This window comes from Passer montanus, unplaced genomic scaffold (genome assembly GCF_014805655.1).
Source record: "Passer montanus isolate IOZ18808 unplaced genomic scaffold, ASM1480565v1 scaffold93, whole genome shotgun sequence".
Classification (NCBI taxonomy): Eukaryota; Metazoa; Chordata; class Aves; order Passeriformes; family Passeridae; genus Passer; species Passer montanus.
Genome location: NW_024374701.1, coordinates 1,360,855 through 1,377,469, shown reverse-complemented (window position 1 = coordinate 1,377,469; position 16,615 = coordinate 1,360,855). Strand labels below are relative to the sequence as shown.

The following is a 16,615-nucleotide window of genomic DNA, read 5'->3' as shown; positions in this document are numbered from 1 at the left end:
CCTCCAAGCTGGCCTGGAACATTCCAGGACGGACATCCCTGTGGGGACACAGAGCATCCCTCATGCTGCCCTTCCTGAGCTGCTCCCACGTGTGTCTGCAGTGCAGAAGCTGAGCCAAGTTTCCCACTTGGTGAGGCTCAGCTGGCAATAAAGCTGCAGCCCGAGCTCTGCGCTGCTCCAAGGCTCCCACAAAGCATTCCTAACGAGCTCGGGGAAGTTCCTGCTCTCCCATCCTGCTCCTGCTCCAGGTTTAGTGCCAAAGCTTTTTGCCTGTGGGTTTTTCTGTGCCCCAGACCTTCTCCAACCCATCTCACTCGTGCTCCCTGTTTAATTTAGTGCAGCTAATGGAGTTACTTCTCCTCAGCTCAGTCATGATTTCACATCCTTGAGTTCCCTGCTTAATTTGCTGAGAAAATCTCTGATTCTGAAGCCCATTCTCAGCATTCCCCTGTTTTCCACTGCGCCAGGACCACGCTTGGGGCTCTCTGGGCTGGACCTGGGTTTCCCCAGAGCTCTGCTCTCCTCGGGCTGGCTTTGCTTTGCTCTGAAGGAGCTCAGCTGCAGGCTGGGCTGTGTCCCTGCATCCAGCTGGACCAGGCTGTGTCCTGCCCTCCTTGGACAGGAAAGCAGCAGCTCTCAGGAAAGAGTTAATCCCAGCGAGCCTTTGGGATCCTTTGCTGGGGAGAGGGCCGATCCTTTGTTTGTTTTGAAGCTGCTGGCAGGAAAGCGGGGAGGAGAAAATTACCTAAGTGATAGTGAGCTTGCCATGAACTATATAAAACTGGGAAATCAAAGCCGAGAAACTCCACCTCACAGTCCTGAAGCACAAGCACAACCCCTGAAGAGAAACCCACCCCAGCAGCGAGTGATCTCAAAGGCTTGAACTGCGAGCAAGCTGCATGAGCTCAGAGCTGCTGCGGGACTGAGCAGCCCGGAGCAGGGAACGCTGCCTGCGAGCCCCCAGAGCCATGGAGTGGAGGCAGCTCCTCTGCATCCTCTGCCTGCTGGAGCTGGCTGGTGAGTACTGATGTCCCCAAGCCCGGCTGGCAGCAGGGACCGGGCTGGGGCAGCTCCTGGGGGGAAGATGCTTCTCCAGGAGTTTGGGATGCTGTGCCACCCCAAAACCTCACTGCTGCTCTAAAAGGGACAGGAACGGGGATCTAAACTCCCCACAAACTCCTGGATAGCACGAGGAGTTATCAGGGAGTGCAGCCACAGTTCAAGCTGTCTCTCAGCCCGCGCTGGTGTAAATGAGCCACGCTTTTGTTTTGTGGTTGGAACTAAACATTTGCTGAAAATCAAATGAGTCTCCATAAATATTAAAATCTCCTATTGCAGCTCTTCAAATATTCATCATGTGAAGCAATGAATAACAGCGCCGAGATTTTTCTCTAGGTGTTACTTTTGAAAGGGTTATGTTTTAGGGAAATATTATCACTTTTGTCCCAAACCCAACAGCCATGAGGTAATAAAAAAGGACTAAAAAAGTGAAGCAGCACTCTGTGTGTTGCCTGGTGTGCTGGGACAGGAGCCAGGAGCCTGCGGGTGTCTCCTCAAATGTGATTTTTTCTTACTCACACGAATGTGAGCGAGGAGATCTATTGCAGGAATGGGCTGGGTTTTGTTCTCCTGTTTCACAGAGCTCCTTTCATGTTCCCCTGGCTGCCCAGGTAAATTGCTCACCTGAGCTGCTGGCTGACCCTCCACTCTGTGTTAATTTTAAAGGAATTGAAATAAAAAAACCCAATTTTATGTGAGAAAAATGGCATTCAGGGCTGTGTGGCTGGGCTGAAGCGAGCGAGGGTGTGTGACAAAGGTGTGAGGCAAACCTCGAGCTTCAAACCTCCTGTTCCAAACCCGGAGCTCCTTGTACGAAACAAAAGAGATGGAAAAGTGATAGAAGTGATAAAAAGCTCGGGTTTTGGAAGGGCAAAGCTGGTGGGCAGCAGGGGCTTTAATGATTTATGCAAAATGTGCTTGCACAGCCCATCATTCCTGCAGGATATTCCTGCCTGGAAGGTGGAGGAGGTTGGTTTCTCCTCGGTGTAGCTGCTGGGAAAAATCATCCTCGGGGCTCTGCTCCTTCCTCAGCTCCGTGGGGAGTCCCAGAGAAGCCATCAAAGGCTCCAGTTGTGCAAGTGCCCTGGAAATCCCAGCTCTGTGCCTTGGGGCTGGAGCTGCTCCTGCAGGGTGGGAGCACGGGGGTCCTCCTGCTCCCGGGGCACCTGCAGCTCAGGGCACGTGGATTATAGGAAAAAAAACCCACACTGGGGCAGGGCAGGGTCCTGCAGATGTGCTGAGTGTGGGGTTTGCTCTGGGGAGGATGGGGCTTGGTTCTGGGGTCCAGAGCCAGGATCCAGGCTCCAGCCTGGTCCAACCCCAGGGAAAGCCAACCCCAAATCCAGGAAAGGCTCCTTCTGCCGGGTTCTTTGGGGTTCCTCCCGAGTTCCAAGGAGGGGTTTAGAGCCAGCCCTGCTCTGCAGAGTGGGCTGCAGTTCCCAGACCCTCCCAAGCCCCTGGGAGGATGCTGTGAGCAGCTTGTGTTGGGAAGCTGGGGATGGATAAAGCACTTGGAGAGCTGTCCTGTGCTTCTCTCAGAGCGAGCATGGAGCAGGGAGGCTGGATTGTATCTGTGCCTAGTAAAAACACTTCATTCTTTCACTTATCCTTTCATCTTTCTTTTTTATATGTTTTTCATTCATCTCTGCCAATCTTGATTTTTAGAAAAATCTCTTTTCTTGCCATTTTCACACGTTCTTTCTTTGCTCCACTCCTTTTGCAACTCTTGTGAAAGTTCTGGATATCAGGAAAGGAAAAAGAGACTTTAAAACTTCCAGCTGCTCGAGTTTAACATCCTTTAGAGGCTGCTGCTCCAGCCAGGAGAAATCTCAACCCCGGGAAGGTGCTGGGCTGCCCAAGAGGCCCCAGCCCCAAGGAAAGCCTGGGAGCAGCAGCTGGGCTTTGGTGGGGCAGCTCGGGGGGCTCCCCCAGCCCCCCGCCCCCGGCCCCACACCCACATCCTGTCTGGGCCAAGGAAAAGGGGGAGGGAAGGGATTTTTATCAGATATTTCCAGAGGGAAGAGGGCTCCACCCGCTTGAATTCCTGCCACATGGCTGAGAGCTGTGGAGCTGGAAAGGCATGAGTAATGCCGGCTGGAGTGCTTGGAGGGGCTGCTGGGGGAGCTGGGGCTGGCTGCGGCCCCAGGGCTCTGCAGCCCCCAGCCCACAGCCCCTTTCCAGCATGCCCCAGTCCAGAGCTCCCCTCCGCATCCCAATCCAGAGCTCCTCTCCTTCATCCCCAGAGCTCCAAGCCCATTTCCAGCATTCCCAGAGCTCTCCTCCTCCATCCCCCAGCCCAGAGCCCCTTTCCACCATCCCCAGAACTTGTCTCCTGCATCCCTCAGCCCAGAGCCCTTTTCCAGCATCCCCAGAGCTCCTCTCCTGCATTCCACGGTCCCTTTATCTTCCTCTCCTGCATCCCACACTTCCACACCCTCCTCTCCTGCCTCCCGTGGTCCCTTTACCCTCCCGTTCTTCATCCCATGGCTCCTCACCCTCCCCTGCAGCCCTGGCACCAGCACTGCCCCTGTGCCAGCTCAGGGCATCCCATCCCATCCCCTCCCATCCCATCCCATCCCATCCCATCCCATCCCATCCCAGGGAACAAACCCTGCTAAGGCAGAGCTGGAGGAGCTGCCCTGGCCCCGGGCTCGTGTCTCAGGTGCCCCAGGAGCCCCAGGCTGAGCTCAGGGTTTGCCAGAGGGGAATCAGCCCGGGGTGCAGGTCCTGCAGATCCCCAGAGGGACTCAGCTTCCTCAGCTCTGTTTGCTGTGGGTCAGGGTTGGGATCCAGTGGTGGAAATTTCCCTCCTCTTTCCTGAACCTTTGCCACTGCAGAGCTTTTTTGTGGCCCTGTCTTAGTGCTCAGGGATGAGTCTGGAGCAAGTTTAACATTTCTGTTGTTGCCTTTTCTTTATTCAATCTAAGATCCTTCCTAAGCCCCATTATTAAAATATCTTTAAAAACTCATTTACTTTTTTAAACCTAGGTGGGTGAACACAATGGGGGCTGGGAAGTGCAATTTTCTTTCCCATCTCTGCATGGTTTTGCTCCTGCACGTGCTTGCATTGCCAGGTGAAGAGTTCTCCCAGGTTAATAAATAGCTTGGCTTAAACTCTAAACCCTCAATCCTAACAAACTGACAAAGTTTAATAAAGCCATTAAAAATGTATGCTGCAATAAATAACCCTCTTTAGCTGAGCACCACGTGGATTAGCCAGCCCACATCTGGATCATTATTTATCTCACGAGCCCAAAGACTTCACAAAAACCCTCATCCACGTTGTGTGGAAAAGCTGCTGCACATGCTCCAAGAAAGGCCAGAAAAAGAAATCCAGAGTGACAGCTCCTGTCCCAAAGCACACCGACAGCAGCCGGGCTCCAGTCCAGCAGCCAGGGCTGAAAGCTTTGATGAGGAATCCCCGGTGCTCTGCAAACATCTGGAGCAGCTCAGAGGTGCTTGGGTGGCTGTGGCACCCCGAGGTCAGGCCAGGAGCGGCATTTTCTGCTGATGAGAGGACAGAGCTGGGCCTAAAGCCTGGCTCTGCCCAAAGCCTGGCCCTGCCTAAAGCCTGGCTCTGCCCAAAGCCTGGCTCTGCCCAAAGCCTAGTTCTCCCTAAAGCCTGGCCCTGCCCAAAGCCTGGCTTTGCCCAAAGCCTGGTTCTCCCTAAAGCCTGGCCCTGCCCAAAGCCTGGCTCTGCCTCTGGGCTGCTCCTTGCTCTGGGCAGGCAGTTCCTGCCTTCTGCTTTTCATTTGCTCAAAGTCAGCAGGAAAGCTCGGTGACTTAACCAGCTGGAGCTGCCTTGGGGAAGGAGGAGGAACTTCTCCCCCTGCACTAAAAGCTGGGCCAGAACCCAAAGTCCAGCTCCAGACACCTGCACTGAGCCCTCAGCTGGGCCCCGAGCAGCTGCAGCCCGGGAGGGGTGGGATGGGATGGGATGGGATGGGATGGGATGGGATGGGATGGGAGGGGATGGATAGGATAGGTAGGATTGATAGGATGGATAGGATGGATTGAGATGGATAGGATGGGATGGATAGGATGATATGGATAAGATAGGATGGGATGGAAGGATGGATGAGATGGATGGGAGGGATAGAATGGATCAGGATGGATCAGGATGGGATGGATAGCATGTATAGAATGGATTGGATGGTTCAGGATGGGATGGATCAGGATGGATGGATGAGACGGATCAGGATGGGATAGGTAGCATGGACAGGATGGATGGGATGGATCAGGAGGGGCAGCAGCAGTGTGGGCACCCCCTCAGGTCCAGTCTGAGCCCCACATTTCCCAGCCTCCCACAGCGGGAGCAGCAGCTCTGTCCCTGCCACCACAGCCAAACCAACCCCTGCTGCTCTTCCCAGCCCCCCCAGGCTCTGTGGGGCTGACCCAGCCAGGAGCAGCTCCTGCCAGCCCCATGCCCAGCTCCAGTGCTGTTCCCTGGCTGCAGATCCTGCTCAGGACCTGCCAGAGCTGCTCCATCTCTCAGGGTGGTTTGGGAGGATGAAGTAACTGTTCTTGGAGCTGGGGCTCCCCTGGGCAGAGCTACAAATGAAACAAAACATTCTGTATGATTTTCTCTTTAGTGCCTGGATAAGAATCTTAAACAGCAAGAGCCCTGGGGTAGAGACTGGAGCTGTTTGCTAAAAGTGGGAATAGATCCTGGGGAGAGGAGCTGAGGAATGGGCAGAAATGCATTTTCATTGACTCACACGGCTCATTCCAGAAGGGAAAGCTGGAAGTGTCATCTCTGTAAGGCAGCAGGAAGCAATATATAAACTTTAGGTTAGAACAGCAAACCACTCTCCAAACATTCAGCTTTACCTCCAAAGATGTTTTCACTCATGAGTCAGGGCTGAGCCCAAGCCAGTGGGAATGTTTCTATTTACTTTGAGATCCTGCCTGCAACTGCAAATCCAACTTATCTATCCTGAGGCACACAAGTGATCTCTTCCAAGGCTTGAGTCTTTCCTCCCAGGATTAGAAACCCAAACTGCTCTGAAATCCAGCTTTGTGCAGAGCTCTGGGCATCCACCAGTGAGCTGGGGATGGGGTGGGCTGAGGGCAGAGCCTTCCTCCCCCTCTGGGAACCCTGGAGCCCCTCAAGGGCTGCACCAGCCAGATGAAAAGTTTCACCTCTGAGCCTGCCCAGGGGTTTTTGGGGCAAGAAAAAGCGACTTTGGGAGAGCAGCTGAACCTTTCCTGCTTTCCCCAGGGGCTCAGCAGCCCCTCAGAGCTCCTGTTCCCCCAGGTTTTGCTGCTGGGAGCACCACGGCTGCCCCCAGCCCCGCAGGAACAGCGAGGGACAGCAGCAGAGGGACAGCCAGCCCTGCCACCGCGGCCAGCACAGCCACAGGGGACAGCAGCAGCACCAAACCAACCTTTGGTAAGCTCTGCCTTTGCTCCCTCTGTCACTGCTGGTAGCTCCTGTGGTTATAATTACATTTATTAAGCACACGTGCCATTAAGGTGTGGTTTGTGCTCTGAAAAGAAGAGGCTGAGTGTGGTCAGAAGGTTTAATTCCATCCAAAAAAATCCCACCTGACAGCTCAGCCCCGTCCTGGTCAAAACCAAGAGCTCAGTGATGTTTATCTGTCCACACATGTTGGGAGAGCACCTGTAGGAGTCCCTTTGGGAGGAGAGGACAAGGGGGATGGCTTTAGGCTGGAGGAGGGAGGTTTGGATTAGATCTTGGGCAGGAATTGTCTCCTGGGAGGGTGGCAGGCCCTGGCACAGGGTGCCCAGAGCAGCTGTGCTGCCCCTGGATCCCTGACAGTGCCAGGGCCAGGCTGGGCAGGGCTGGGAGCACCTGGGATAGGGAAGGTGTCCCTGCCATGGCAGGGCTGGCACTGGGTGGGATTTAATTTCCATTCCAACCCAAACCAGTGTGGGGTTCCCTGATGGGCTCAGGCTCTGAAGGGCTCTGAAGGGAGGGGAGGGTGCAGGGAGCCTTTCCCTGGCGCTGCTTGGGATCAGAGCCTCCTCTGGAAGCCTCGGGGCCAAGGAGGAGCTGGGGACAATGGAGTGGCCGGTGTCACCTTTGCCGTGGTGGCCCAGAAACGAGCCCACTGTCCCCCAGCTGTGGGTGTGTGTAATTAGGCAGCAGAACCAGGGCTAATGAGCGTTCCCTGGAGAGCCAGCAGCTCCTGGTGCCGCTGCTGCCTCTGACAGACCAGTGTCACCTCTCTCACTGAGCTCACAAGCTCCAGACTCTCTCCTGAGCCCTTCTCTCTGCGTTTCCCCCAAGCTGCAGCCACAGCCAGCTCCGAGGCCACCAGCCCGACGCCACCAGAGCTCCTTGGCCAGCAGACAATGAGCCCCCAGCCCAGCCCTGCCTCCACAGCACTGCTGGGCTCCTCCCCGGGGTCCCCGGGGTCCCCGGGGGTCCCCACGAGCCAGCCCGGGGACAGGACACTCACCTTGGGCCCCCCCAGCTCTGCGGCCACCCCGGAGCCTGCTGCTGTCCCTGCTGCCACCACAGCCCTGCACAGCAGCTCCCAGGTGAGGAGGGGGCTGCCCTGGGGGGGCCGGGCTGTCCCCAGCCCCGGCAGGGCACCGACACCCCCTGTGCTCTCTCCCTTGCAGCCTGCCCTCCGTGCCATCAGCTGCCACGGTGCCAGGGACCAGGGTGACACCGGGGCCATCTGCCTGCAGCTCAACGAGTCCAGCACCTGCGTGAGTGTCCCCTGCACCCCTGGGGTCACTCTGTACCCCCAGAGGCTCTCTGGGGTGGGGGGCTCCAGCAGGTCCCCCTGGGCTGGTGCAGGAGGGTCCCAAAGGGGAGGATCCCGCAGGGTTGCAGGGGAAATGTGAGCTCCCAGCTGCACAAATCTCCTTTTTTCCTCTGAGCTCTGGGGGCAGCTCGGCTTCTGAAGCAGCTCCCAGCGCGTCCAGCAGGAAGGTGCCTTTGTTCTTCTTCTTCCTCTTCCCTGCTGGAAACAAAAGTGCCTTTTTTTGTCTTGCCAAGTGGCCTAGGAAAGCAAACAGGGCATTGCAAGGAGCTGCTCAGCATCCCCAGCAACTCCCGAGGGAGTCCCAGGCTCTCTGTGACCGGCCTTGGCCTTGAGCACCAAAAATGGGGCATTTGTAACAGCACAGGGGTCTGCAGGGCTGGGGGGAAGAGACCTGGAGGCACAGCCTGCCCCAGAGGGTGCTGGGTCCTGTGAGACAGCACTGCCCTGGGTGTGAGATATCTATAAAATAGACAATTTAATGTTGTCATTGAGCCCGTGGTAGTTAGGCTGAGCGAGCCTGGCTGCACGAGAGTGATTAAATGGCATTTAGGCTCGTTCCTGTGTGCAGGGGCTGTGCTGGAGCAGGAACCCAGAGGGAAACTGCTGGGATCCCAGCTGGAACCCAGCTCTGCCCTGCCTGGGCACGGGCTGTGAGCATCCTGGGATAAATGGGTGTGCAGAACACCTAGAACATTCCTCAGAGCCCTGGGCTGTGAGTATCCCAGGGTGAATGGGTGTGCAGAACACCTAGAACATTCCTCAGAGCCCTGGGCTGTGAGCATCCTGGGGTAAATGGGTGTACAGAACACCTAGAACATTCCTCAGAGCCCTGGGCTGTGAGCATCCCAGGGTGAATGGGTGTGCAGCACACCCAGAGCATCCCACCCAGGCATGGCTCTCACCCCCAGCCCTCCCTCCTCGTGAGCACCCCAGGCACCCCCAGCTCCCTGCGGGGCTGTCGGGGGCTCCTGCCTGATGTGCAGAAGCAAACAAACTGCACGACTTTGTGAAAGTTGGAAAGCTGGTGTGTTTGTTACCCAGTGTGTTCATTACCTGGTGTGTTCATTACACAGTGTGTTCATTACACGTGTGTTAATTACAGCACTGCCCATGGGGGGATCGTTCCCCTTGTTCCCCCTAAATGACATCCGTGCCTCTGGGAACTCCAGATTTTTATCTCCCCCTCAAACACATGTGCATGTGATTTCACAATAGGTTCATACGTGTTCATTCTGCTGATTTCTCGTCACATTTGAAGCTAATTCTTCTTTATCAGAAAGAATTCCTGGGTCATTTTGCCCTGCTCTCTCTGTCTGCCCCCCTTATCTCTGCCCTCGGCTGAAGCAGTTCCTCAGAGCTTTTAGCAAGAACAGGCACTCAGACCAAAGAGCGACCTTTGCAAGCTACAGACTAACTCAAAGATGTACATTTCATCTCATCCAAAATGGAATTCTGCTCTGGAAAATGTCCCCTCTGCCCCCCAGCCCACAGCAGAGCCCATCCCGCAGCCCCGGCGGGACCAGGCGGCTCAGGCTGGAGCTGGAGCCAGAGGAGATCTGTCCTGCCATGTCCCTGTCTCCCCTGGCCTTTCCCGAGGCAAATGAGCAATCAGCTGGCACCGGCCGCTAATTGCAAAGGGAAACTCTGACACTCCGATGAGTTCTTTCCACAGCGCAGAAAGGAAAATACACACTTGGGTCTCTTGTTCCATCTTGGCCTTCCTCCCCCCGTGAGCCAAGCTCTATAGAAACAGCTGAAAACGATTTGTTTGTTGTTCTCCCGTGGAGGAGCTGCTGCGGTTTTGCACTTGGGGAGGATGGAGGGAGCCGGGGATGGTCCTGGGCAGCTCTGGGCAGGGGAGGAGGGCACAGAGGCCGTGCCAGGACAGGGGGGCTCTGCCTTCCACAGCCCCGGGTGGATGGAGCCCAGGGCAGGGCTCGGTGCAGCTCTCTGTGCCTCTGGGGTGGGGGGTCAGGGGGCTGAGCAGGGTTTTGGCAAAGCTGGGCTCAGCCTGCGAGCCTGGCTGGGGCTGAAAGCCCATCCTGTCTGATCCACAAACCGGCCCACAAAGGCTGCAGCTCCTCACTCTTCCTCTTCCTCTTCCTCCCCCAGCGTCAGCGCAGCTCTAAAATGTGAGAAATGTGGTTTTTTACCTAGCCTTTGATCAGCAACCTAGCAAAAACACTGAAGACATTTCCTAAACAGGAAGGCTCAATGCTTCTTTGTTATTTCCCTCCTTTCCCAGCCCCTGCCTGGGACTCTGAAACAATAGGGCTCTTCAGTTGTTCCAGCCCAAAAACTGGGGAGACTTGCCATGCGATTCAGAGCCTAAATTTAGCTTTGTTTAAATGGCATTTTCAAGAGTTGCTAATAATATCTTCATAATAATATCATTTATTCTCATTAATTAAGAGATTAAAAAGGAGCACCTCCAAGGTGCTGGGGCTCTGGGCAGTGCTGGAGTGAGAGGGGAGGGTCTGACACCCAAATCAGCTTTGCAGGGCACTGAGGAGCCACCAAAATTCACATGGGAAAGCACAACACCTCCACCAGCATGGCCAAGGCAGAGAATTGCTCAGTTTGCTTGGATTAATGGCTGCTCTTCCTGAAAACTTGGCAGGAGCACTTTCTGGAGAGGAAGGGATTGGATTTATGGCAAGCACTGTGTGAAAATAGAACCCACGGCGTGGAGCCCCCCTGTGAGATCAAACTGACTCCATCCAGCCTGGACAGGGACTGTTTGCTCCTCATCCTCAAAGGAGAGAAAGGTCAGTGAGGGATCCCCAGGAGTGGGCAGGGGGACAGGGGCTCCCTGTGGGGAGGGGCTGGGGGGGATCCTGGCAGGAGAAACCTCTCTGCAATTCTGCTCCTTCCTCTGGGGTCCTGCTGCACCCCTGGAGCTGTGGAACTGCCCCCAGGAGCATCCTCAGCTCGCCAGGGTCCTTGGTGTGCCCTGAGCTGCAGGGTGTGTGATTCCTGTCCAGAACGTGTGCATGTGTAACGTGTGTGATGAACATTTAATGTGTGTAACGTGTGTGATGAACATTTAACATGTGTAAAGTATGTGATGATCATTTAATGTGTGTAACGTGTGTGATGATCATATTTAATGTGTGTAATGTGTGTGATGAACATTTAATGTGGGTAACGTGTGTGATGAACATATTTAATGTAACGTGTGATGAACATATTTAATGTGTGTAAAGTGTGTGATGATCATATTTAATATGTGTAACATGTGATGAACATTTAATGTGTGTAATGTGTGGGATGAGCATATTTAACGTGTGTAAAGTGTGTGATGTGCTCTCCTGTTTTGAACCTTGCAGATCCCGACAAACTTCTGAACACGCTCCAGAAGTCTCACTGGGAAAAGGTAAATCCCTCAAGCAAATTTGGCTGCAAACTGTGCCTGGCCAGGTGGCAGGAGGGGTGAGGGCTGCAGCTGTCGGCTGAGGCTGGGGACACGCTGGGACCTGAGTCTGGAGGAGGGCAGGGATCCCTGAAGTGCCCAAGGCCAGGCTGGACAGGGCTGGAGCAGCCTGGGATGGTGGAAGGTGTCCCTGCCCACGGCAGGGGTGGCACTGGGTGATTTGTAAGGTCCCAGCCAGCCTGGGATTGTGTGGCTGGAGCCAAGCAGCAGCAATGCAGCACCAGAGAGCCAGCACAATGGCTCTGTGAATGCTGGAGTGCCTCCTCAGCAGAGGTCAGACCAGCAGTGACCCTCAGGGTGCCACTGGCACTCGGCTTCTCCAAAGGAGCAGGCTGGCATGAATGAATTCCTGCCCCCAGCACGCCCCTGAGGCTCCTCTGGCTGCTGGGCTGAGCCCAGGGGTGCCCAGGGCACCAACAGCAGAGCTCAGAGGTCTCAGCCGGGTTCTCCAAACTCCAGAGCACAGAACTCCCTGTGCCAAGGAGCCCCCAGGCTGGCAGGGAGCCTGTGAGGGCTGCCAGGGCAGCAGAGCCCAGCTGGGCTGCCGTGCAGTCCCCAAGAGGTGACAGCAGCATTGTTTGAAGCCTGTGCAAGACGCAAACATTTCCTGTTTGTCCCGCTCCCCGCTCCCTTTGCCGTTTTCCTTTTTTCCCCGCAGTTTGGAATAGAATCCCTTAAAAAGGAGAGCACGGGCAGCCGGCGGGAGCCTTCCCAGAGGACGCTGATCGCCCTGGTGACATCTGGGCTGCTGCTGGCCTTCCTGGGGCTGGCCGGGTATTTCCTGATGAGGCGGCGCAGCTGGAGCCCCGCGGGCCAGAGGCTGGTCAGTGCTTACAGGTGGCACAGCCGCGGGTAGAGAGGAGCCCCCCGGCCCGGGGGGGCAGCACGGGGGTGTCCCCAGCCCTGGGGCTCCGTGCTCACCCCCCTGTGTGCCCTCAGCTCGTGGGAAGGGCAGGGGAACGGCACAGGGGGAAGGGGAGACTCTGTCCTCTTCCAAAATCAGCTCCTGCAGCAGCACGGCCCCTTTCCCACACGTCTGACAGGTCTGACACTTCCAGCACGGCCCCTTTCCCACACGTCTGACACTTCTTTTTGCTCAGCAGTAAGAGCTCATCCAGCAAGAGCCCTCCAGAGCCCCTCATGAGCCTGTCCTGAGCAGTGACTCCCTTAATTCCCATTCCTGTGTGAGCCCTGTGTCTGTACCCGTGCTGCAATAAAGGCAATTTCTCCCCACCAGCCATGGTAATAAAACATATCAAGAAAGAAAGAGGCAGAAATTTCCTATTTCCATTCACCCTGAGGACTCCTCCCCTCTGGTGATTTTTGGGGATGTGACCCTGTGTAAAGCGAGGCTGGGCCACGATTCCCCCACCACTGCCCAGCTGTGCCCTGGAGGCCATCGGGGCAATTCCTGCCCAGGAAGGACGTCCCCAGAGCTGGGTCAGAGGCAGGGACACTGCCTGGTGCCCCTGGGGCTGGCAGCAGTGGCAGCGTGTGGCACGGGACCCCCTGGCAGTGCCAAGCCCAGCTCCAGGTGAGGAGTGTCCAGCCCGCCCATGGAAAAGGGACTGAGTGAACTCCAGCCCGGCTGCTGAGGGGATTCCAGCTGGGAATTGCCACCTGGGATTGCTGGTTCTAGGGCTGCACAACGTCTGGGGAGTTCTCTTGGGGCGCTGGGTCCTCAGAGGCACCTGCTCCTCCTCGCAGCAACAGCAGCACCCAGAGCTGCAGTTCTGCACTTCTGCCACACCTGGCAGCGAGCTCTGCACTTCAAAGGACGGGGAGGGGAAGGAAAAGAGACAATTTCCATCATTTCCATTCAATTGTGATTCTTCCTTGGCCAAAGCGGCCAGCAAAGGTTCTGCCCCAAGGCAAGGTCAGCTCCAAAACTTGATTGGGAGAAAACAACAAAACCTGGCAAAAAATCTTCTCCTGCAGGTGCTGGAGGGGAAAGTGCAGCTCCTGGGTGGTTTTCTTGCTCCACCTTGGTTCAGAGCCTCTGCTCCCCTTCTTGCCAGCAGCCCTGAGCTGTGTCTGTCTGTCCCTCCTGCCTGGGGACAGCAGGGACCTTTCCCCCTCCCCTCCCTGACTCTGTCCCTTGTGCCCCCAGGCTGAAGACCCCTACTACACGGAGAACGGCAGCCAGGGGAACACCATGCTGATGTCGCCGTCCCAGGAGCCGGCGGAGCTGCAGGAGAAGCCGAACCTGAACGGGGGCGCGCAGGAGAACGGGACGGGCTCCAAGAACGGCCGGCAGCACAGCCCCGCCGACACCGAGATGTGACAGCGACATCTCCCCGGGCCCGCAGGGGATCTCCTTCAGACCTCCTGTGTCTCACTGTCTCTGTGAAGGACTCCAAAGCCAGCCTAAACCACCTGGAGAGCCAAAGCTGCCCAAGAGCAGCTCCTTCTCCTCCTCCTCCTCATCCTCCTCCTCCCGCTGAACACACAGGACAATTTTTGCAGCTGTTCTCTGCCTTTGTTGTCGGAAGAACACCAGGACAAATGCCGGTGCCCTCTGGCCTCCCCAGATTTCAGGCAGAGTTTGGCTCCAGGCAGCCCAGATGTCTGGTAGCAATATGTTAGGCTGACCGAAGTAGTGAAATTGGGATTGCAGTGACAAAAGCCTCTCAGGTTTCAGATAGTTTTGGTTAACAGAGTTGTTTATAATCTCATCTTTATGTTTAAGTGCAGGATTTCTTCCTCTTCTGAGGCCACCAGGCATTTAACCCCTTTCTGTCTTTAGGGCTCCTCTACTATTCCCTACTCCAGCAGAATTTGCTGAAGCTGTGTGTAAAACTTTCCACATGGAATTGCAGGCGAAATGTCAACTTTTTCTCTTCGAATCCTACTAGGATTGTGTCCTGAACGTTTTTTTAGAGGGGAAAAAACCTTCCCCAGCCTCCTCCTGCCAGGGGCTGGGGGTTGTGGCTGGCAGAGCTCATCCCTTGAGGGAGATGGAGAGCTCTGGGCAGGGCTGAGGGGCTCTGAGGGTGCCTGGGGCTGGGCACTCTCCCCCTGGCACCTGGGGCAGGAATTTGGGCAGAGAGGTGCCCAAGGGCTCCCAGAGGGATGAGTGGAGGCAAACCCCCAGCTCTGCAAAGGGCAGAGTCCCTGTCTCTGCACAGCAGCAGGGACAGGGACACAGAGCAGGGTTTCACTGTGGAAATCCCAAGCACAGGAGCAGCAGCAGAAGCAGGAGAGAAACAGAAACAAAAGCAGGAGCAGGAGCAGCAGGTCCAGGTCTGGCCCCTCTCTCTGCTGATCCTGCTCCCCAGGGAAGCGCTGCTGGAGCCCCATTGAGCTCTCAGTGGGAGCCAGGGACTCAGGGAAGGTTTGTTGCCCATCCCAAGCACATTTTTAGGGAGCCAAAGCCCGGACTGTGCCAGCCCCGTGCTGCTGGTGCCAGCCCAGGAGGGTGCTGTCCAACACCAGCACCAGCAGCGACCTCCACACCCCAAATAAACCCAAAAATGGCCCTTGGAGCTGATCTGCCCTCTCAGGAGTGAGTTCATCCCAACCTTCTCTCAGTGCTGAACACCTGAGGGAGGGGTTTTTTTCTGGTACAGTGCTCAAAGCAACGACAGCAGCATCCACCACCACCTGGGGCTGTTTTTTTGTGGGTGCAAGAGTCGCTTCAACACAATTAAAATATTCCAGGCTGTTTGCTTTGGTGTGAATTGCTCCTTGCAGATCTCATTGTAAATAATCCCGGTTGAAAAAGAAAAATAATTAAGTACTAAAAGCCGGCTTCTCCGCTGTGTCCTCGGAGCAGCAGCGTGCTCGTCCCTGCGGGATGTGTGGCTCTGGCTGCTGCCAGCAGGGCGGGGGGACAACGCCTCACCGAGAGGTTCTTTCCCAGCAGAAATCCCATGACTAAAGGCTCTGGCTTGCTCTGAGCACGTTCCCCTCCCAAAAAATCGTCTGCAGGATGAGTGACGTGCAGCAGGCTGTCACACCTCGTGCGTTTGATTTGTTTGTTTGGATGTTTGAGACACCCAGGGAAAATGAAGCTGTGCCAGGCAGGGGCAGGCTGGGCATCAGCAGGGATTTCTCCATGGGAAGGGTGGCCAGGCCTTGGCAGGGGCTGCCCAGAGGGTTTGGGGTGCCCATCCCTTGGGGTGTCACCTGCAGGTGGCACTGAGTGCTCCGGGCTGGGGACAAGGTGGGGATGGATGGTCCTGGAGGGATTTTCCAGCCTCGGGGGTGCTGGGATTCCCTCCCTCTGCAGTAACCAGCAACATTTCCTGCCCCAAAAATTTACAGTGGGGACGCAGGGAAGTCTTTGGTGCCTTCTCTCGTGGAGATGCTGGCGCTGCACTCCAGGCAGGAGCTTTGGGAACAGGGATCTCCCCTGATTCCCTCTCCTCTCCGGGATGCCTGACCCTCCCCAGGGCTGCTCCCCTGGCAGGGCACACCAGGGACCCTCCCCGGGCCCTGCTCGGGTTTCGGGGCAGCCTGAGCTCCGGCAGCCCGGCTGCGAGGGGAACAGATGCAGGAAAAGCAAATTCCTCTGCCAGGGAAGGCTGGCTGAACCCGGGAGCTGGGGCAGGGAGCTTTTCTCCTGGCAGGCGTTTCTCCAACCAGCCCCGGGAGCTGCGGATCTCATCAGCCCTCAGGTGCGCTTTTCACAGCTCAGGGAATGTCCTGCGGCCAGGCAGGGACAATAAAGTTACAGTCAAGTGCTCCGGCAAAACAAAAGGCTCCTCCAAAGCCAGACTGAGGGAAATGCCGGGAGCGGGGCCGCTGCTGAGCCAGCGGAAAAGGCTGGAAAAGGCTGGAAAAAAAGGGCTGGGAAAGGCTGCACTCCCAGCTCAGGAAGTTTTTTGCCTGTGTGTAAACAGCCCTGGCCAGGGCAGAAAGGTTTTTCTTATTATTCCTTCCTTATCAGCCCCCTTGCATTCCTTCCTTGCCCCCTCCTCTCGCCGTCCCCTGCAGCCTCACTCACAGCTGCTTTTTTGGGGTCATTTTGGGGGCTCTGAGTCCATTTCAGCTCCCTAGAGCAGCCTGATTTCCCATCTGCGGCGTTCAAGGCTGGTGCAAGTGCTCCTACCTGGCTCATGAGCTCACACTCTGCTCCCACACGATCTTCAGCTCAGTCTTCAGCTTGGGGAGCCTCATATTGAAAGGGACCCTCCAGAGGAAAACAATTGGCATGAAAACTTCCTCTGGGGAGGAACAGGGGGGATACAAGGTGATAAATATAAATACAAATACAAAAAAAAAAAGAAATAAAAATATAAATGGAAATAATATAAATATAAACAATAAAAATAAAATATAAAAAATAAAAATAAAAATAAAAATAAAAATAAAAATAAAAATAAAAATAAAAATAAAAATAAATATAAATATAAATAGAAGTAGAAGTAGAAATAGAAGT

General features: G+C 55.6%; 1 protein-coding gene across 1 annotated transcript; it reads left to right on the top strand.

The window, feature by feature from the left end:
* The first annotated feature begins 701 nt into the window (after positions 1-701).
* Positions 702-14,959, top strand: CD34 (CD34 molecule). The gene is made up of 8 exons (XM_039695910.1): positions 702-1,017; positions 6,317-6,451; positions 7,313-7,566; positions 7,651-7,740; positions 10,420-10,567; positions 11,129-11,175; positions 11,891-12,055; positions 13,343-14,959. Exons 1-8 carry the CDS (start codon positions 969-971, stop codon positions 13,514-13,516), a joined length of 1,062 nt encoding a protein of 353 aa, XP_039551844.1. The 5' UTR covers positions 702-968; the 3' UTR covers positions 13,517-14,959.
* The last annotated feature ends 1,656 nt before the right edge of the window (positions 14,960-16,615 follow it).